The sequence below is a fragment of the Pongo pygmaeus genome, chromosome 1 (assembly GCF_028885625.2).
Source record: "Pongo pygmaeus isolate AG05252 chromosome 1, NHGRI_mPonPyg2-v2.0_pri, whole genome shotgun sequence".
Taxonomy (NCBI): domain Eukaryota; kingdom Metazoa; phylum Chordata; class Mammalia; order Primates; family Hominidae; genus Pongo; species Pongo pygmaeus.
The window spans coordinates 144,191,946-144,214,040 of record NC_072373.2 but is presented as its reverse complement, the minus strand read 5'-3'; the positions used below and the strand labels follow the sequence as shown (position 1 = coordinate 144,214,040).

At 35.3% G+C, this 22,095-nt stretch overlaps 1 protein-coding gene across 8 annotated transcripts in view; it reads right to left on the bottom strand.

Moving 5' to 3' along the window:
• Positions 1-22,095, bottom strand: part of COL24A1 (collagen type XXIV alpha 1 chain) — a 428,817-nt gene that overhangs the window by 158,212 nt on the left and 248,510 nt on the right. For 7 of the 8 annotated variants that reach the window (XM_063653313.1, XM_054478067.2, XM_063653314.1 and 4 more), the window contains 7 exons: positions 16,119-16,172; positions 14,691-14,744; positions 13,339-13,392; positions 11,934-11,987; positions 1,030-1,083; positions 704-748; positions 541-585 (listed from right to left, as the gene is read on the bottom strand). In XM_063653313.1, the coding sequence (XP_063509383.1) occupies positions 541-585; positions 704-748; positions 1,030-1,083; positions 11,934-11,987; positions 13,339-13,392; positions 14,691-14,744; positions 16,119-16,172 (360 nt within the window). The remainder of the gene's footprint in view (positions 1-540; positions 586-703; positions 749-1,029; positions 1,084-11,933; positions 11,988-13,338; positions 13,393-14,690; positions 14,745-16,118; positions 16,173-22,095) is intronic. The other variant, XM_063653317.1, reaches the window with a different exon arrangement.

Sequence of the window (22,095 nt, the reverse complement as noted above, 5' to 3'; positions counted from 1 at the left end):
GGAAGACACACACAGCTCTATACTCCAAAGGCCTAAAAGGAATTCAAGTTGAGTTAAAAGAAAACCAGGCAAGAGGCCTGAAAAAAGTTAGTTATTATGTTAGCTTTATTAGTGTCTCATTATATTTATATGTCACACCATTTTATTTTGAAATGAGTTTTACAGTAAAACTAATTTATCATAACTAGAGTGAAGTAAAAGTAACAGTTACAACCACCAGTTATGGATAGGTACAACCCAGGCCCAGAATGGATAAGCAACTTGCTCAAATAAAACAATGACCCAATGATTAAAGGAGAAAAAGAACTTATATTCTTTTAGTCCAACATACTGAATACTAAACGATAGTTGTATTAGAGAATAAAGCAGATAAAGGGAATCAGTTCATAATTTATACATATATCAAAATATCACATTGTATACTGCAAATATATATAATTTTTATGTGTTAAAAAATCCCCCAAACATTGTTTGAGCAGCCCCTCTCTCCCAAAAATGCAGATAAAAATTGTTCATAGCATGATTTTTTAAATTACTTACTGGTTTCCCTTGAACTCCTCTTTCTCCAGGGTTTCCAGTCTTACCCTACATGAGAAAGGAAATTCTTGAGTCAAGTAGTCCCCTCCAAAAAGATTAATCATACTAAGAAAAACAAAAAAGACTTAAAATGTTCATATTTAACATGAAATGTTTTATTACTTACAATAAGACCATGAGGCCCTCTTTTTCCTTGATCTCCTTTCTCACCCTAACAAAGTATCAAAGCCAGGTGAGTTAGTAAGAATGTGAATTATGGTCTTATATATGCTAGCATATACTCACATACAAAAAAGACAGTAAGTATATAGTTCAATATTGAAAAGAAAACATCTCTGTGTGTGTAGTAAAAACTTTATGTATTTCATATTTAGACAAAGAGAAAATTTAGAACCATACTTTTGTAGGGAAATATATTGTTTTTTAGACCGGTAGGACATATGGGCTCAATAAAATTTAACTACATATGAAATGAGAAAAATCAATGATTACCTTGGCACCTTGTATACCTTGTTCCCCTAAGAGACCATCTGGTCCTCTTGGTCCCTAGAGGTGAAAAAAATATCCTGTTGTTAATTTGAAATGTTCCTTTTTTTTTTTCTTAACTGTTATGTGTCCTCACAGATGAAGATGTTGATTTTTTTTTTTTTTTTTTTTTTTTGAGACGGAGTCTCACTCTGTTGCCCAGGCTGGAGTGCAGTGGCGCGATCTCGGCTCACTGCAAGCTCCGCCTCCCAGGTTCACTCCATTCTCCTGCCTCAGCCTCCCCCCGAGTAGCTGGGACTACAGGCGCCCGCCACCACGCCTGGCTAATTTTTTTGTATTTTTAGTAGAGACAGGGTTTCACTGTATTAGCCAGGATGGTCTTGATCTCCTGACCTTGTGATCCACCCGCCTAGGCCTCCCAAAGTGCTGGGATTACAGGCGTGAGCCACCGCCCACCGCGTGCGGCCAAGATGTTGATTTTATGCCCTGACAACAGAAAATAATACAGCTGCGTATATGGCTCAACCTATCTGCATGGGAGAATCGGCCCATGTTTTTAAGATTTAATGACAAATAGTAAGTCAAATGAGCACAAAAATAGCTAACACAGTGGTTGAGATGGTTATAATATAGGTGTGTTATTTGGGTATTTTGTTCACTTTATAATTTACTCAGCAGCCAGCCAGAATTTGTTCTTAATCAACTCTAAATTAAAAGTGGCTGGATTTGTTTCTCTAAACAGTCTCCTTAAGTTTAATATTTTTAAATGGTGCTCTTCTCTTCACATTATTAGAAAATGATAGCAATGCAGGAACAGAAAACCAAACATCGCATTTTCTCACTTATAAGTGGGAGCTGAATGACGAGAACACGTGGACACATGGTGAGGAACAACACACACTGGGGCCTGTCAGGGGGCCTGCGGGGAGGGAGTGTATCAGGAAGAATAGCTAATGGATGCTGGGCTTTATACCTAAGTGATGGGATGATCTGCGCAGCAAACCACCATGTCACATGTTTATCTATGTAACAAACCCGCACCTCCTCTACATGTACCCCTGAACTTAAAATAAAAATTGAAGAAAAAAAAAGAAATAAAGTTTAGCTGGAATGAAAAAAAAAAAAAAAAAGAAAGAAAGAAAGAAAATGAGTGCTGACTGCATTGTACCTGCTATGCAACTACCTGTCAGGAATTACTGGGAGATGGCAGGGGCACAGAAAAGGTAGAGAAAATACTACTGAAAATATTTGTGTAAATTTAAAGCTTCTCAGTGTTCATTCAATAATTAGTTGCAAAAAAGCCGTTGCAAAAATCATTCTATAATAAAATGACAGAATAGTCTTCCATTAAATTATAACTTTCTTTGGAAGATCTTAAAGTCCTTGTTCAGGGACTTGATTGAATTCTACAGACTCTAACTGAATACCTGTGGAAAAGGAATTATATTAGGTGTTGTGGTGATTTATAATTGAGAGAACGTTTCTCTACTATACAAATATACAAAAGACAATAATATATAGAGAGATAAGACATGCCAAGGACCAAAACAAGAATTCAAAGAGGGAGACAAACTTCACATTTGTAATGGGAAATAAAGATATTTTTAGCAGCTGGAGGTCAAGTTCTCATAGACTTATTCAAAATAGAAGAAACTATACAATGAGGGATAGTATGTGAAAAAAATATAGAGGCATGAAAACAGATACTCAAAGAATAAAAAAGTAGTTTGGTTAGGCTATTGATTACATGTTGAGAAATATTAAGATGTAAGTGTGGAAAAGAAGACTGGGACTTATAAGGTGAAGGTCTGAAGTTTACTTATAAATAATTTGGCAGAAAACTGATGCTGAGGATTTCTATACAGAACGGTGATACAAATCTCCCAGGACAACATACAGATTTGAAGGAGTCCTTTAGGCTTCAGAATCTTCTCCTGTATCCCATCTGAGATAAGCTTTGGTTTAGCTTTATATTATTAAAAGCTATTTACTATAATAGGACTCTCTTCTTGGGAACTCTTAGGGTAACTGCATTCCTTGATCCTCTGAGGCACATTCATGGATTTGGACAGAACACACTTCATGGAGGATCTGTAGCTCCACTGATCCTGATAAAGCCATAGCTCCGGCCCTACAATTTCTAAGTCTATAATCAAGGTACTCCATAATCTATTCCCAACTTTCTTTCTGCTCTATTTTCCAATGAAGGACTGAAAAACTGAACTATAGTCTTACTGCGCAAGACCTTGAAGATCAAGTTGAGAAGCATGGACTTAATTTCATAGATCAGTATTTTTTAACATGTGTTATTCATTCAGCAGATGTATACTGAGTGCCTACTATAAGCCAGCATTGTTTTAGGTCCAGAGGACATGGTAGGGAGAAGAGACAAATCCCTGAATTCATAAACAAGCAAATAAGTATGTAAAACTAAATTATAAAATGAAAATATGTAGTTAAGTATAATGAAGAAAAACAAAGAACTAGAGAGTATCCAAGGTGGGGAGGACTATTTCAGATAGGGTGGTCTGAAAAGTCTCTCTAAAGTGACATGTGGGTAGACACCTAAAAGAGGTAAGGTTGCAAGCTACACAAATAATTCGGGGAAGATCACTGTAGCAGAAAAAACAGCAAGTGCAAAGTTCTGATGAGGGGTCATGCTTAGAATATTCAATAATTGAGTAACCGAAGATGAAAAAAGAACAATGTTCAAAGGATGACTCAAGTTTTAAGCATGAAGGTCCCTCAGGAATTTGCTGTAATAATCACCCTCAACCCTCAAGATGATCTTGAAATTTCAGCTGTCTGTATTGATTCTTTTTCTCTAGCACCTTCAATGCAATGTCTGATTCTTCTCTTTTTGCTCCGAAAGAAACACAGCTAATTTTTTTTGAGTAACAAAAGAAGAAGGCCGAAAGAGTGTGAAAAGGAATGAGTGGTCAACATTCTAAAATACTATAAAAAACAAGTAAGTTCTAAATTGAAAATGTGTCCACTGATAATAAATTGGGCCCTTAAAACTCCTTTACAACCTAGGATTGCTATGTATTTCTTTGATATTTTATTACTGAGTAATTGGTAGAAGATAACAGCATCAATAGAAAACAAATTAGAAATGTAGGTTTGCTTAGGGTGGAGAGGGAGGAGCGGTGGAAGATAAGGAGTTTGACTCTAGATGATCAAGCCCAATGAAGTAGATATCTCCAAGGCTAGTGATAGAGAGTTAGAAAGTTAGAAGTCCTTCTAAGTTTACGTGGTGGCAGCCATAAGCATTAAGCTTCAAAAGGCCCCTGGACACACAGTTGTATATTTAGAATTTTATTTAAAAAGATTGTTTGGTCCAAAGATAGAAAATACATTTCATTTCTTGGATAAAATCAGATTAAGTGGCTGCCTAGATACATGTAGAAAAGGCTGCATCTAGCTGGAGTAAGTCTCATAATTAATTGCCAGTTTCTTGTTTGGGCACAGAAATCACCTACTGCCATAGCTGAACTAGTCCAAACCCCACTTTTTAAGATGAAGAAACTGAAGTCTGTAGATGTTAGGTGAGTAGCCTGACTCCCATGATGTCTAAATGTACAAAGACTGAACAACTGTGCTTTATTAAGTTTATAATATTTTTTCAAATGTTAAAAAGAAATGAGGTTAATCCTGTCAGCAAGTGAATTCAGGCTGGAAGAGAGGACCTGAAATTTAGAAGTTTACAAAATGAATATTAAACATTCACAAGTAAAGTGCTGACTGGTATTGCAAATCAAGGAACTCCCTCTAAAATTAAGGAATACATACAGTAATGATAACCACTCATTTTATGTTTTACATTTAAAAAATACTTTTACTACTCAAAGCAATCTAGAGATTCAGTGCAATCCCTATCAAAATACCAATGTCATTTTTCACAGAGATAGAAAAAAAATCCTAAGATTCATATGGAACACAAAAAAGAGCCTAAATAGCCAATGTAATCCTAAGCAGAAAGAATACAGCTGGAAGTGCCACACTACATGACTTTAAAGTACACTACTGGGCTGGGTGTGGTGGCTCATACCTGTAATCCAACATTTTGGGAAGCCAAGGAGGGAGGATCACTTGAGCCCAGGAGTTCAAGATCAGCCTGGGTAAGATGGCAAGACCCTGTCTCTACAAAAAATTTACAAATTAGCCAGGCATGGTGGAATGTGCCTGTAGAACCAGCTACTTGGGAGGTTGAGGCAGTGGGATCATGTGAGCCCAGGAATTTGAGGCAGCAATGTGATATAATCGCGTCACTGCACTCCAGCCTGGGTGACAGAGTGACACCCCATCTTTAAAAGATAAAATAAAATAAAATATACTACAAAACAATAGTTACCAAAACAGCATGGTACTAGTATAAAAACAGACACATAGACGAATAGAACAGAAAAGAGAGCCCAGAAATAAATCTACACATTTATAGCCAGCTGATTTTTGACAAAGGTGCCAAGAGCACACAATGGGGAATGGATGGCCTCTTCAATAAATGATGTTAGGAAAACTGTATATCCAGATGCAGAAGAATTAAACCCTTATTTATCACCATACACAAAAATCAACCCAAAATGGATTAAAGACTTAAATATGAAGACTCGGAACTATAAAACTTCTAGAAGAAAACAGGGGAAAAGCTCCATGACATTGGCCTGGGCAATAATTTTTGGGTTAAAACCTCAAAAGCACAAGAAACAAAACCAAAAATAGACAAATGGGACTATGGTAAACGAAAAAGCTTCCATACAATATAAGAAACAATCAACAGTGTGAAGAGACAACCTGTTGAATGAGAGAACATATTTGCAAACTATTCATCTGACAAGGAACTATATATCCAGAATACACAAGGAACTCAAACAACTCAGTAGTTAAAAAAATAATTCTACTAAAAATTGGGGAAAGGACGTGAGCAGACATTTCTTAAGAGACAAACAAATGGCCAACAGACACATGAAAAAATGCTCAACATCACTAATTATCAGGAAAATGGAAATCAAAACCACAATAAGATATCATCATATCACAGGAAGAATGACTATTATTAAAAAGACAAAAATCAATAGATTTTGGCCAGGATGCACAGCAAAGGGAACTCTTATATGCTGTTGGTGAGAATGTGAATTATTACTAATTCCATAGCCACTATGGAAAAGAGTATGGAGATTTCTCATAAAAAGAGTATGGAGATTTCACACCACCTGGGTGTGGTGGCTCATGCCTGTAATCCCAGCACTTTGGGAGGCCAAGGCGGGTGGGATCACCTGAGGTCAGGAGTTTGAGACCAGCCTGACCAACGTGGTGAAACCCCGTCTCTACTAAAAATATAAAATTAGCTGGGCATGGTGGCTGGTGCCTGTAATCCCAGCTACTCAGGAGTCTGAGACAGGAGAATTGCTTGAACCTGGGAGGCACAGGTTGCAGCGAGCCGAGATCATGCCACCGCATTCCAGCCTGGGCAACAGGGTGAGGCAACAGGATGAGACTCTGTCTCAAAAAAAAAAAAAAAAAAAAAAAAAGAACTACCATACAATCCAGGAATCCCACTACTGGGTATTTATCCAAAGGAAAATAAATCACATATCAAAGGGACTTTTGCACCTATGTTTATTGCAGCACTATTCACAATAGCAAAGATATGGAATCAACTAAGTGTCCTTCAATGGACAAATGGATAAATAAAGTGGTATATGTACACAATGGAATAATTTGTAGGAACATGGATGGAACTGGAGGTCATTATATTAAGTGAAATAACCCAGGCACAGAAAGACAAACACCGCATGTTCTCACTTGAAGGAATGAAGGACATACCATCCCAAAATATGTCATGAAAACACTGGAGAAATTGTAGTTTCCAAAAGGGTGAGCTAATCTGTCTCCTCCTGCATGCAGCAAGCAATAAAGATCCCTCTGGGAGGGCTACCTTCTCCATACCAGTATGAGAAAATAGCCCTTATCACCAGAGACTTACAATTGAAGGCTGCAATGGACCTGAATAAACACACTTTAATGAAGTAACTCATATCTTCCACCTGTTTTACACCCCCTCGCCAATATATCTCTTAGTGACTTCCCTAGAAACGTTTACCACTTTAGCTAGATTTTCTTTGTCCTGTCACTTTTTCTCAAATTTATCACTCTTTGTCTAAGAAGTATAAAAGCATCTTGTTTGGGGCAGTTCAGACTTCACTCTCTTGTAAAGATCCCCATATACACACAAAACTAATATAATTTGTAACTTGTCTCTTGTTAATCTGCCTGTGTAAATCTGGTTTCCAGATCCTGCTGAAGAGCCCACTGAGGGCTAAAATGGGGGCTGGAGGTGATCTCTGGCTGCCCTACACACTCATATGTGGGAGCTAAAAAAGTTCATTTCATGGAGGTAGAGAGTAGGACAATAGATACCAAAGGCTGGGAAGGGTGTATGGATGGGAGAGGGAGATAAAGGGAGGTTAGTGGGTACAAACATGCAATGAAATAGAAATAAGTTCTTTTGTTCAATAACAGAGTAGGGTGACTATAGTTAGCAATAATTTATTGTATATTTCAAAATAACCAGAAGAGTGGACTTGAAATGTTCCCAATACATAGAAATGATAAATGCTAAAGGTAATGAATGAAATACCCTAAATACCCTGACTTGCTCACTATTCATTCTATGCATGTAACAAAATATCACACCCAGCCCATAAATACGTACAAATATGTATCAATAAAAAAGAATACTTCCTTAAAAAAAACGCTTTACTTAGAAAGATACTTTCACTTTATTATTTCATTTTATAAGTCAAGACAACACAGGGAATGAAGAAAGAGAAGTTCTGTGCCCACAGTGATGATAGCCACATTTAGTTTAAAAAACAACCTGAAGGTGTAAATAATGCAGTTATATTAATTAAAGGTAATAAAGCCTAAAGTTGCTAGTTAAGAGTTTAAGGTTGGCAGAAGAACTCTAGGAAAGCTTGGTGCTGTCTCTGTTTAAAGCAAGAGTAAGCTAATTAACTGAAAGCTTAGCTTTATCAACATCTTTAAATTTCACGCTGATATTGGTTATAGAAGTTATCCCATGGGTTACTGTATATGTCTGCTTTGACTTCTAAGATAAAATAAGCTTTATGACAGGCTGTAAGAAAGTTAGGCAAATAGCATTATAATAGGCACCTAAATTTGGCATAGTTATATTTTAAAATAACCGTTTAAAAATATCTCATGGATATTCTCTTGGAGTAACTATGCTGGCTAAAGAGAAAATCTAATATTTACATTCTTAGGAAAATTAAAGTTGGCTGCACTGAGCTGTATTAGTAAGTTCTCATAGCAGAAATAAAAATTTGATAGCTTAGCTACATAAACTAAGCATGGTTCATAAAATAAATACTGCTTGAATTATGGGCAATAACTAAATTCATAAATGATCAATTTACAGAACCACTACTTCATATGATGTTAACATTACTCACGTGCCTAACTAATTAGGCCTAGCAGTCTTTTCTGGCTCTTGATTTACACAGCTGAAACAAAACGTTCTATTAAACAAAAACTAACATTATCAGTGATTTTAAGGAAAAAAATATTTTGATCCTATTCTTGTTATAAACTATTTCAGGAGAAGAAACGACAGAGGAGCTCTGCCTTATCATTTGGAGTGCTTCAGGTATTGAATCTAGTTTTGAATCTAAATGCGAAAATTGAGGACTGCTTCCCCCTATATGGTAAGCATTTCCTTGAAAGGGACAAATTTCAGAATTTCTATAGGCAGATCAGTTTTACTTCCTCCATAGAAAACCTTAAAACATTACATATTTTTAATAGAGTTATTTTAATCTTTCCCTCCCATTTAAATCTTAAGCAGCATAGTTTGAATACAAACGCTCAGTTGTATGCCTCTATACTGCCCCTCTAGAGAAAGAGTGCAAACTTAAACGTGTCTCATGATCCTTGCCAATTCATGATCAAGAAAAAAGATGAGGTTAACTTTGCTCTGTGTCATCTCTCCTGTTTGGGTAGCTGGACACAGAGGCGTATAATGGAGTAATACCAAGGGATCAGTTGCCTAGTTCTGAAGAGTTCAATGTGCAGCTGATGTTGTGCTGATTTCTAGTGACCCAAGAGGCTAAACCACTATCTTTCTGGTACTGAATTAGAGAATCTGCTAGCTTATATTGTCTACACAAGGGACATGATTTTGTGTATTATACTAATTAGCTTTGGTATGTTAAATTATTTCATTTTATTTAATTATTCTTCAGCTAAACATGCAGGTAGAAACAAAGCTTAGAGTACGTAGGATAAATAATAATACTTTAAAGTTTATGCCATGTTTCTCTTCTAAGAATCTCTATAAGAATGATATTTTTAATCAATCCTGTTATCTTTTTCAGCTATATAAAAGGCAGGGTTACTTATTTCTTGAGATGGTAGGACGTTATTATTTGTTTGGGTTTTTCCTGTCCTTTGGAAAAATTTCAATACTGCATGATACTTCAAAAGCCATTAGACTGTAAAATCTATGCGGTTTAGATGTAAGAGATAATTACGTCTAGAATCCTCCATGGTATTAATAATGTTTGACAGGTTGCAGGGAATCGGTAAATATTATATAACTGTAAGGTGGATGGATGGGCAAGAGAGAAGCAGATAGGAAGCAGACTCCTTGGAGTAGTCCTACCCTTCATGATGGTCATATGGCCATATGTTAACAGCATCAATCACAGTCAGAACAGCAAGAGAGTATAACTACCAGTTCCATAATGAAAATTCTCTGTGTGGTCTCTGTGCAAATGTACTTAGGGCAGAGCTTCCCTCCAACATACTATGACACATATTTTCCACAAAGAGATTATAGGTATGCTGAAAATCGTGCCCTCCTCAGCCTTTGGGGTGGCAAGGAAAGGCTAGACACAGGAATCTGCAGCTAGGTCCCCTTTTTATTTATCTCAGTAGGCGGGACCAATATTCTCATTTTTTGTGAGTGAAAAACATTGGGAAGAATGGATCTAGAGTATTGGGATTACAGCCCTAGTGGGGAATGGATTGAAGAGAGAAGAGAGTAAAAATAGGAATATATCAGTGGCTACCAGAAGGGAAGTTCCCAATACTATTTTCTTTCTCGAATATTCTGGTCTTCGGTATGTTTTTTGTATGCCCAATGTCCATTGTTTACCTAAAACAGTAGTTCAGTAAAGAAAGCTCTCTCTCTCTCTCTCCCTCTTTTAAAGCCCTTGTTTCTAAACAAATCTTCCTTGTTTGGATACTGGGTAAAAATTTTAAAAATGATGAGGAGCCATTTTGGGAGATAATCAGTAAAATGTATTTGAAGGATGTGAGGAAAATAGATCATTGGGGAGGTCGGAATTGATGACAAAGTGACAAATCAGGAAACAGCAATAGGATCACGGTGAAGTTAGAAAACTGCAGAACAAACGAATTTTCCACATGACTTAATGAGACAGCACAAAGTGGTTTAGGAAAAGACTGTGCTTAGATACACAGCTTGTGCCTAAGGACTCAAATTACTTAATTAACAAAAGGAACAAATAAGTATTTCTTCTTTTTTTCATCTGTCACAAATTGGTTGAACTTTCCCATTATGACTAATGCAAAGTTGAATAAACACATTTGACCTAACTAAATATTGAATGCTGGCAGGGTACTAACCACTAAATGGCAGTTTGGGTACAAATCATCTATCATCATTTTTTATTTTATTTTAAATCTCATTTGGGCTAATATATTAGAGATGTGACCATAGAGTATAAATCTGTAACCCAGGAAGGAAAATAGTTTTTCAGAAAAGAAACAATAATAAAGGCAAATCTGCTCTCTTTCTTCAAGCTTCACCAAAAACACAGGACATGACTTTAAAATCATTACTTCAAACTGGGAATTCATTAACAATTTTCTCCCATTTGCCAACTGGAAAACTGCAAGGTTTTTTTTTGTTTGTTTGTTTTGTTTGTTTTTGTTTGTTTGTTTTTTTACCATGGTTAGGTAGAAGATATTTTTAGAATTTTAAAATATTTTCTTCATAAGCTCTAAAATTTAAATCAAAGTAAGGTCAAGGCATAACACAGAATCCTTAAAGCCCACATATCCAAATTAATTTAAAAAATACTCCCTGATATTCCATATGGTATTGAATAGCATGGGCTTTGGAGTCAGACACACTAAGGTTTGAATACTGGTGGTGCCATTTCTCTGTGTGTCTATAGAGGCCATATACTTAAACTTTGAGAGCCCTGGTTCCCTCAACTATAATACCTAAGATATAATATTTCTCTCTTGGGTGGTTTTGAGCATTGAGATAATATATGAAAGAGTGCCTGGCATGTGACAGGCATGCAATAAATAGTGGCTCTTATTTCTTTAAAAATGATTTAATGTTTAAGATACAACTTAAAGAGATGAAGATTTGTTATTTAATTCTGTATACATAATTATTAGACAATGATGATTATAATAACTTTGATTTACAATTAATAAGCTCTTATTCATCTTGTGTATCTTTGTTCCACTTCTTATTGCTTTTATTTTGTCATGATGTTATTTTTCCTTGCTATGTAAGTCTGTAGAGAAATAATTCATTTAAAGATCTTCACATTTACCATTCTCTCAAAGAGTGGAATTGGAGGTTGGGAATAAGAAACAAGAATTCTATGTGAGTTAGTGATACACGTAAAAATTAAAATGGAAAAGTGTGATTTTATAACTACAAAAGATTATGAGTTGTATTTCAATTAACGTAGGGCATTCATCTAATATAATGAAAATAGAAAAAACCTGACAAGATCTAAGCAGAATTCTAGAAAGTATGATGCTATTTTTGTTGCACATTTTCCACTATTTATGAAGTAATTTTGGGCGGGTTAATGTACTTTTTTCCTTAGATTACTTACTCTTTGTCCTTTAGGACCTTGACTCCCAGGTGGTCCTCTTGCCCCCACATGACCCTATATGTTGTAAATTTAAAAATCAGCTGTAGAATTCACAAGAATACTATCAGAATAATAGCCATAATCTTTCTTATAACATATGTCATTCTCCCAGGACATTCTTACAATTGATTAGTCTACCTTAAAAATATGCTTTAATCATACTGCCCTCTACCAATATTCTGCTTTTGAAATATTCTACTATTTGGACAAATTTAATATCTGGGTGTTTACACCCTGAACAAAAACTGGAGAAGCTTTTAATATTCACTAACCAAGTTGTTTTCAGAAGGAACACATATGGAGTGATGGAGGAAGGAGACATCCATTGAGCTAGATAGACCGGTCTAATCTGCCTGGCCCATCAAAAAAGCAATGGCTATTATGGTAATATTTCTTTACTATTATTCTAGATATTTATGACAATCCCATCACATAAAATTAGTTTTTTTGTTATAAAAATGCCACAAAATGTTCCAAATTAATATGCTATAAAAATAGCCTGCAATGGAGATTAAGTTGCTATTTATTATTAAGTCAATTATAATGAATTATTTTTATAGCTATAGTCTTTAATTAAGACTCAACTGGAAAACAAAATTTACTTATCTATTAACCCAAGGTAGATAAAAATGAAGTAAACTTTAGTATTTCAAATTTATTTATTATTTTATGTGACTAAAGATATTAGTAACTGTTCTTGAGACTAGTCTTCCTAATTTTAAAAGCCAACAACATATTTGCAAATATACTAGAAAATCGGGCTTATTTTTAAAACAGAAGCTTCACAAATAGTAAAAGTCTTCACTGATAAGAAGCGTTCTGCTCAGGGGATCCTAAAAGCCGATCTTGTTCATATTTTAAGTTCACAATAGCTGTCAGATTCTGATAAGCAAAATTAATTTAGGGGAAACGTTTCATTATCTTTTTGTAAACAAATGGAATATTTTCAATACTACAATTTTTGTTGAATAAATACATATTTTTATGAATTTTATGTGGTTGTGATAATATTTACAAATTTCTGAGAAAAATATGTTGAAACTTACACTTGTGATTTATTTATCCAATTGGTCTCACTTCTAATCTTAATAATCCTGTTTCCTTATATGTGGTTATTCAAAAGAAACTTCAAAGCATTTTAGTTTAGGTTGCAGAACTGAAATTGATTGTATACCAAGTAGAGGTGAGGCAGTTCAAGATATCATGACAAATTCAAGAGTGTTTTGTATAGTTGGGAGAGAAGCAGTCTCCACTAGTTTACACATGACTTACTTTGAATAAAAACCAACAATAAAGCATAACAATTTATGAGTTTAAATTAAAATAAACATTCTGGAAGGAATCATAAAGTCTTTCCTGTACTTACAGGTAATCCCAATGGACCGATAGGTCCTGGAACGCCAGGAGGACCTGGATATCCCTATAATTTAAGGAAAATATAAAAGAAGTAAAATATTCATTACTTTAAATTATTTTCATTGAAGACAAGCCAGTGAATTATAAACAAAAATAAAAAGGGATAATCTGACACAATGTTTCTTTTGTAACCAAGATATGAAAGGCCACAGGAAATGTTCTGCAGATAGACCATAGAAATAAAAAAAAATTTTACGTAGTTTTATTTATGTAGAAACTATATATCCATTTATTAGAAGGTTTTTGCCTAGAGAAGAAAATTGCTAGCCAGAATCACATACTACAGCCTATTTATAAGAGAACATTCATTTCATTTTTCTGAAGATCATGTTATCTTATCCATGGATATATGTTGTGTTATATAGGTTATGAAACTATATCCTTTTCAGAGAGGTCCAGGAGCTCTCTAATTAAGTAATGTAAATGTGTACAAATATTCTAGCATTTCAAACTTTAGAAGGACCACACACTTTATGGTATTAACACTGATTCAGAAAATGCCTTAGGAGGTAATGATTCTTGAAGTTGATTAGTCTTATAGGCATGCTAAATTTCCTAGCTGACAGCAACTGGAAATTGCATAGCTTAAAAAACAAAACAAAACAAAACACTTACAGGACTTTTCTGATAATATAGAAGTTAGTTAAAATCAATTTGTGGACAGTATTATGTGCCACCAGATCCATCACAAGGTATTTTCTGTACGGAATATCCTTTTATTGATAATAATTATTCATTCCAGTTCCTGCCATACTTAGAAAACTATTTAGTAAGTTAAAAAGATGCAACCCAAATATAAAATTTGTCAGCTATTTCCTATATTAAAAGTGTAAGAGAATAAGATGAATTCTGGATTCTAAGCTCTCGTATGTCAAAAAACTACATCATGACCACAAACTCATGGAAGAATGGCAATGCTGATATGTGTCATATCAACTATACGCTGTAGAAGAATAAGTAGAACTCTAATTTTAAAAGGTGAAAGATTTATACGATCCGAAGAGAAACCAGAGTATGTAGAATTCTAATTGAATTTTCTTCTTTATCTTTTTTAGCAAATTGTGGTGGTCAAATTTCTCTCCTAAAACTAGAATCATTTGACTAAGGCATCTCATTTACATGCTTTTGAGTACCTTAGTATCACACAGCATTCTGGGAGATAAACCATATAAAAATAAAATTCTATGGGAAATTTAACATTTTTTACTCAGTTAAATTCCAGCCCAGGCAATTCCATCTCTGGAATGACTTACTTTTATTACGTTCTTTGGAAACATATTTTTCAAATCACTGAGCTCTTACCATAACACCTTTTTCTCCCTGGGGACCTAGTGGGCCTGGACTTCCACGTTCTCCCTTTTAAGAGAACAAAGAAAAAAGAGTAACATACGGCATATTAATTAGTGATGACTAAGCTAAGCCTAGAAAGAAAAACTGTCAGCCAGAATCATGTCTTACATGCATACATCATTCTTATTTCCAATAATTTTTAAATTTACAAATTTGGCACTTTATCTTAAAATTGTTAGACTTTTAATAAAATAAAATTATCTTAAGATGTTTTTCAGAGAAAAATATTAAAGGCCTTATTAAAATGAAGAAAATAGAAATTATGGATAAACAAGACTTAAAAGTGAGTACACATCATATGTTAAAGTTTTGTAAGAAATGCTTACCATTTTATGAGACATACAAAATATGAGAATAGTGAAAGTATCAAAGCATATTAAAATGTAACAAATCTGCGTAACCATTTAAGAAAATTTTATTTTATAGTCTGCATACCACAATTAAGTGCCATAAGAAATAAGTCTGGAAGATCATGATAATCAAATCTGTCATAGCAGCTTACAAAGACTAAACTGATTCACATTAAAATTCTCAAGAGTATCAGCATTTTAGTATAGAAGATTTAACTCAGCACAGAAATAACTGAGTGAAAAAAATTATAAAGCAAAATTTTTTAACTGCACTCATATTTTGTTACATTGTTAGTAAAAAATCAATAAGTATATATTAAGTATGTAGTACTTAAGTAATTGAGAATGTAGTACATGAGAGTTAGAAGAGATATTTAAAAAACTTAACTTAGATTCTACCCTGAGTAACTGCAGACACTGCAGACATGATATTAACAGAGATGAAACAACCAGAGAGTAAGTAAATTTTAGACTATGTGGTACTATTCTAAGTCCAAGAAGTGAAGAAATTAGGAAGGATGAGAGGAGTCTGTGGACTTCATAGAGGAGATGGGAATTCAGCGGAGTCCAACAGTTTGGTTTTGAAAAAACAGAGGGAAGGAGAGAGGATATTTTAGTTCAAGAAAATAGTAAGAATGGAAATAGGAACAAGCTCAAGCACAAGATGGGGAGAGAGAAAGGTAAAATGGTAACTTATTCTTCTTTTTCAAAAACTGCTTTCTTTCAAGCCTCTCATAGGAGGCTTGCTCTCATGAAGTCAATTTAGATAATATTTTCTAGTTAGAAATCTAGACTGTTCCATCTTTTCTCTTCAGATCACAACTTTATAATCAAAAGGGTACTCTGCCCTTTAAAAATTAGAAACCTACATGCTGTTAGCTACATTTCAATATATTTAAGATATTCAGTATAGGTAATGTGCTAAAGTTATCAGTGATTTCTAATTAACATAAAAGATCATATGAAAGTCTGCCTTTTGAATTTAGCCTAGATTTCTTCCTATAAAACAAAGTAATTGTTAAAAAATTACCTTTTCACCAATGCTTCCAGTCATCCCAACTTCTCCAGGTAAGCCAACAGGTCCCTTTTAGGAAAAAAAAAATAACAGAAAATACACACATATTGTATTGCTATTGTAGTGCCGGGGTCTTAAATCACCTGTAATCACTATGTTTCTTTCTAACTTATCCTAAATGTTATCTTGGAGTAAAATTCCTCTTTGTATAGCTATGCAGTCTGTGACTTTATATCAGAATTAACTTATTCAGTCAGCCAACAAAAATATATCAGTGCCTAAAATATAACAGGCACTACGCTGGGAGGCAATGAGTTTCAAATCCACTGTTGCTGTCCATGTGGAACTGACATTCTACTAGATTTTATAAAAGCCCTGAAGTTTTCATACCTGTTTGATGTGGATATATTAGCTTAAGAAATCATTTCTGTAACTACCTTTTTTGAAAGCCTCTCAATACACAAGGGGACAGAACATGCCTATCATTCATTCATCCACTCAAGAAATATTTGGTGCCTACTCTGTGCCAGGCACTGTGATGGTTGCTAAGATTTCATTAGTGAGGAAGACAAATCTAGACCCTGCCCTCTTGAGGGAGGGTCTCATAACAGGGAGACAAAAGCAACTAAATTAAAAGTTAAACAATTATAAATTCTGACATAAGCTCATAAAGGAAACAATAATATTGCTGAAGAGGAGAATAAAAGAGAAGACCTATTTTAGCACAGATGGTCAGGGAAGACTGAGGCCTGACATTTAATATGAAATCTGAATAATAATAAGAGGCCAGCCAGCCAAAGAAGGGAGGAAGAATATTCTAGGTAGAGTAAATAGCTTGAGTAAGGAATGAATTTGATTTGCTAGAAGATGTTAAAGAAGGTAATCAGTTACACCATTTCAGAGTGAACACGTCTCAGGGTTTTTCCATCTTTGTCTTTATGGATTCTCAATTATTTCTCCTTCAAACAGTACAGAAAGCAAAAAGAATAACACAGAACAACCTTGACAAGAACATAATCTCTTTCCTGTCTTAAATCATAAGCAGTTACTTTCTACTTTTATTTAAAGACAAATGAAACTTTTTTCAATAGCTACCATGCAAAGACCTTGCTTAGATAGATTATCATATGATAGTATACATTAGCATACAGAAAGCATTGACTCATGAAAAATGACTTGTTGTTTATCTAATGCATTAAGCATGATTTTACCCTTACAGATCTCTATCTATCTATCTAATGATCCCATATATATAACGTATATTAAGTGTTTTCTATGTGCCTGATTTAGTCTTCACAACCAGCAGATATAGTAGTATTATCATGATTCCCCTTTGACAGATGAGGCAGATGAATTAAACAGTTGGCTGATGCAGAGGAGGTTAAATGGTATGGATGAGTTTAAGTGTCTCATGAGCACTTGAAATGTGGTTAGTGCAAATTGACACATACTGTAAATGTAAAAGACACCAGCTTTTGAAGACTTATCACAGAAAGAATGTAAAATAGCTAACTGATTGCTTACATCGATTACATATTAAAATGATAATGATTTGATATATTGGTGTAAATGAAATATTACTAAAATCAGTTCACCTCTTTCTTTTTGTCTTTTTTAATGTGGCTACTAGAAAATTTAAAATTATATATGTGGCTTATAATTTTGACTTGCATTATACGTCTATTGGACAGCCCTGATGTATACTTTTAGGCACTATGCTAATATTATGGCTTAAATCTAGTTGGAAGTGATTTAATAATTTGTTTCTGTGGTTTTTAAGTGTAAGAGACTGAACACTTTCATTCTGAGACAATCTATTATCAATGTTCATGCGCATGGAATTCACTGGTCTCACTGTGTTCTCCACCATTCTGAGACAGCTGGTTTGATAAAACGGTGAAACGGCATTTTAAAGACTCAGTTACAAGGCCAGCTAGGTGACAATACTTTGCAGGGTTGGGGCAAGGCTTTCCAGAAGGCTATATATGCTCTGAATCAGTGTCTAACATATGGTGCTGTTTCTCCTATAACTAGGATTTTGGGGGCCAGGAATCAAGGGGTGGAAATGGGAGTGGTACTACTCACTATTACCCCTAGTCATCCACTAGAAAATTTTTTGTTTCTGCTCATGCTCTGCTGGACTAAAGGTCTTAGTTCCAGAAGGAGGAATGCTTCCACCAGGAGACACAACGATGATTCCACTGAACTAGAAGTTAAGACTGCCATCCGGCCACTTTGGGCTTCTTATGCCCCTGAATCAACAGACAAAGAAGGGAGTTACTGTGTTGGCTATGTTGCTTGATTCTGCCTCCCATAGGGAAATGAGACTACTACTTCACAATGGAGGTAAGGAAGAGTATGAATAAAATACAGGAGATCCGTTAGGGTACTTCTTAATATCACCATGCTCTGTGATTAAGGTCAATGGAAAATTACAACAACCCAGTTCAGGCAGGACTACTTACTAGTGGCCCAAATTCTTCTGGAATGAAGGTTTGGGTCACCTCACGTCTTAGTCCATTCAGGCTACTATAACAAAAATACCGCAGGCTGGGTGACTTTAACAACAAATATTTATTTCCCACAGTGTTGGAGGCTTAGAAGTCTAAGATCAAGGCACCAGTAGATTCAGTATCTGGCGAGGGCCTGCTTCCTGGTTCATAGATGGCAGAGCCCTTGTGACCTAATCATCTCCCAAGGTCTACACCACCTCATACCTCACACTGGTCATTAGAATTTCAACATATGAATTTTGCAGAGGATAAAAACATTCAGTTCATAATACCCCACCAGGTACAGATCCCAACTAGCTAAAGTGCTTGCTGATGGCAAACGGAATAAAGAATGGGCAGTGGAGAAGGCAGTTTTAAATACCAGCTATGGCCATGTGACCAGTTACAGAAATGAAGACTATAATTGTCATGAGTATTTCATTGTTATTTTGTCATGAATGTGTGTGTGTGCAGCAAATATCTTTGGTTCTTTTCTTCTCATTTCTTTTTTTCTTTTCTTTCTTTTTTTTTTTTTTCTTGAGATGGAGTCTCACTCTGTCACCCAGCTTGGAGTGCAATGGCGCGATCCTGGCTCACAGCAACTCTGCCTCCTGGCTTCAAGCGATTCTCCTGCCTCAGCCTCCTGAATGGCTGGGATCACAGGCGTGCACCACCATGCCTGATTAAATTTGGTATTTTCAGTAGAGACAGGGTTTCACCATTTTGGGCAGGCTGGTCTTGAACTCTTGACCTCAAGTGATCTGCCCACCTCAGCCTTCCAAAGTATTGGGATTACAGGTGTAAGCCACTGCTCCTGGCCTCTCATTTCTTTATCATATAACATAAGATGTATTGACCTTATAACAGTATCTAAGTATGGTTAATTTTACATCATAGTATTTAAGTTACAGGTTATAAAGGAGAAGAGTAAACGTCACTCAAGGACTTTACATCCTCTTCTGGAAAAGAGGTTAGTGAGTTTTTGGTTACATGCAGGATAATGATATCATGTTAGGCAGAATTATGATCTTATTATTGTCTTTATTTGAAGGTTAAGTATGGTTTAAAGAGATGCATTTGGGAGTCAACTTGACAATGGGGAGGGCTGTCATGGTTAATTTTATGTGTCAAGGTCACTGGGTTACCGAGTGCTCAGACATTTGGCTAAACATTATTTCTGAGTGTATGTTGTTTCTAGGTGAGATTAACATTTAAATAGGTAAATTGACCAAAGTAGATTGCCTTCCCCAATGTGGGTGGGCACTGTCCAATCTGTTGAGGATCTGAATAAAACAAAAAGGCAAAGAAAGGAAACTTTTCTTTCCATCTGACTGCTTAGGCTGGGACATTAGTCTTCTTCTGCCTTTGAACTAGGACAGCATTGACTCCTAGTTCTCAGGCCTTTGGACTTGGAATAGAATTTAAATAATCAGTGCTGTAGGTCTCAGGCCTGTGGACTCTGATAGAACTTACACTGTCAATTCTTCTGGTTCTCAGGCCTTTGAACTTGGACTGGAACTATACTGGATTTCTAGGATCTCCTGTTTGTGGATGGAAGACTGTGGGATTTTTTTTTTTAGCCCCCCACAATCATGTGAGCCAATTCTTTATAATAAATCAATCTATCTATATCTATATCCTGTTGGTTCTGTTTCTCTGGAAAACCCTAACTAATACTGTCAATCAAATCTGAGCAGGAAAAATGAAATAGAGCTATCTGTTGTGAGACAGTAAACAAAATAACAGAAACTGAACACAGACTAGTCAAACTATTCGGAAAAAATCATTTTTCTTTTTGAGACAGAGTCTCGCTGTGTCGCCTGGGCTGGAGTGCAGTGGTATGATCTTGGTTCACTGCAGCTTCAGCCTCCTGGGTTCATGCAATTCTCCTGCCTCGGCCTCCTGAGTAGCTGGGACTACAGGCACAGAGCACCATGCCCGGCTAATTTTTTGTTTTTGTTTTTAGCAGAGATGGGGTTTCACCATGTTGGCCAGGCTAGTCTCGAACTCCAGACTTCAAGTGATCCACCCGCCTTGGCCTCCCAAAGTGATAAATCCCTTTTCTAAGACATATGATCTAGGAGAGTGAATGCAGTAGGCTCATTTAGCTTATCCCATGTGTGCCAGAACAATATAACCTACAAATGTATTCCGCTTAGCCTATAGCATTTACTAAACTGAAGTAGGTAAAAACATTTAAAAATCTGGAGATTTTACATATAAATACTTTATATATAAAGATTTATAAAATTATTAGCTTCAGATGACCTAGCAAATGTAGACAAACATTCTCAAAGGCAAATATTGGACAGAACTAAGTAACTGTTGTACTGTTGAGATCCAGATGCACTCTTTACTTTGCTATTCCCTATTGTCTCTTATACATGGCCCATTTTACTTACTTATACTATCTACCTGGTCCCAATAGGGCATCTGAGTTTTTTACTTCATGTAAGTATTAAAAGGTGCAGTCAGTCAAACGGGCATAATTGGAAGATAGAGGTTCTCACTAAAAAGTAGATAGTTCACAGGGTTCCAGCCATGCCCATGGATATCTTTAATAAAACTTAAAGTTGGAGAACATAGATTAAAAATGGTTTCCTTGCAGCCTAGGCAACATAGGGAGATCACATCTCTATAAATAATCTATACATAATAATAATACAATTAGCTGGGTGTGGCAACACGTTCCTGTAGTCCCAGCTACTCATGAAGCTGAGGTGTGAGGATTGCTTGGACTCAGGAGGTCAAGGTTGCAGTAAGCCTGAGTGACAGAGCAAGACCCTGTCTCCAAAATATATAAAAAGAAAAACGTACTATTTCAGTACCTTAAAAAGTCTAACCAAAACATATGTCAAATCTGATAATACCACAAGTGTTGGCTAGAATGTAAGGAAAGAAGAACTCATACATACACAGCAGGAAATAGTATAAATTGGTACAATCACTTTGGAGAACCATTTATCTATCATATATAGTAAAATTGAAGATGCCCCTAACTTACAACTTAGCACTTCTAGTTGTTCACATGGAATTCTACTTTCACATGTATGTACTAGGAGACATATAGAAAGACGTTCATTGCTGTATTATTTAAGTACAAAAGTAGAATCATCGGCATTATCAGTATGGACACAGATAAACTAAAATGCATTCATACAATAAAGAAAACTCTTGAATGACCAATACTGAGAAATAAACAGAAAACCTCAAACCTCAACACCAGCTAAAATTAATAGACCAGATCTATATGTATCAACATGGATAAACATTTTAGGAATATAATGTTGAGTGAGAAAACAGCATAAATCCTTTTCAAAAGGATACATCATTATGTGTTTTGTGCAAAATTTTAAAACGCATACAATAATCTAATTTCTTACTGGCAGAAGACACATGGGAATTATATACACAACTTTAGGATAAGGCTAATGTCTGTATGTAGAGTAGTGGCTCATTATTTTTTTATTTTGAATTTCTCTGATAACTAGTTTCTCTGA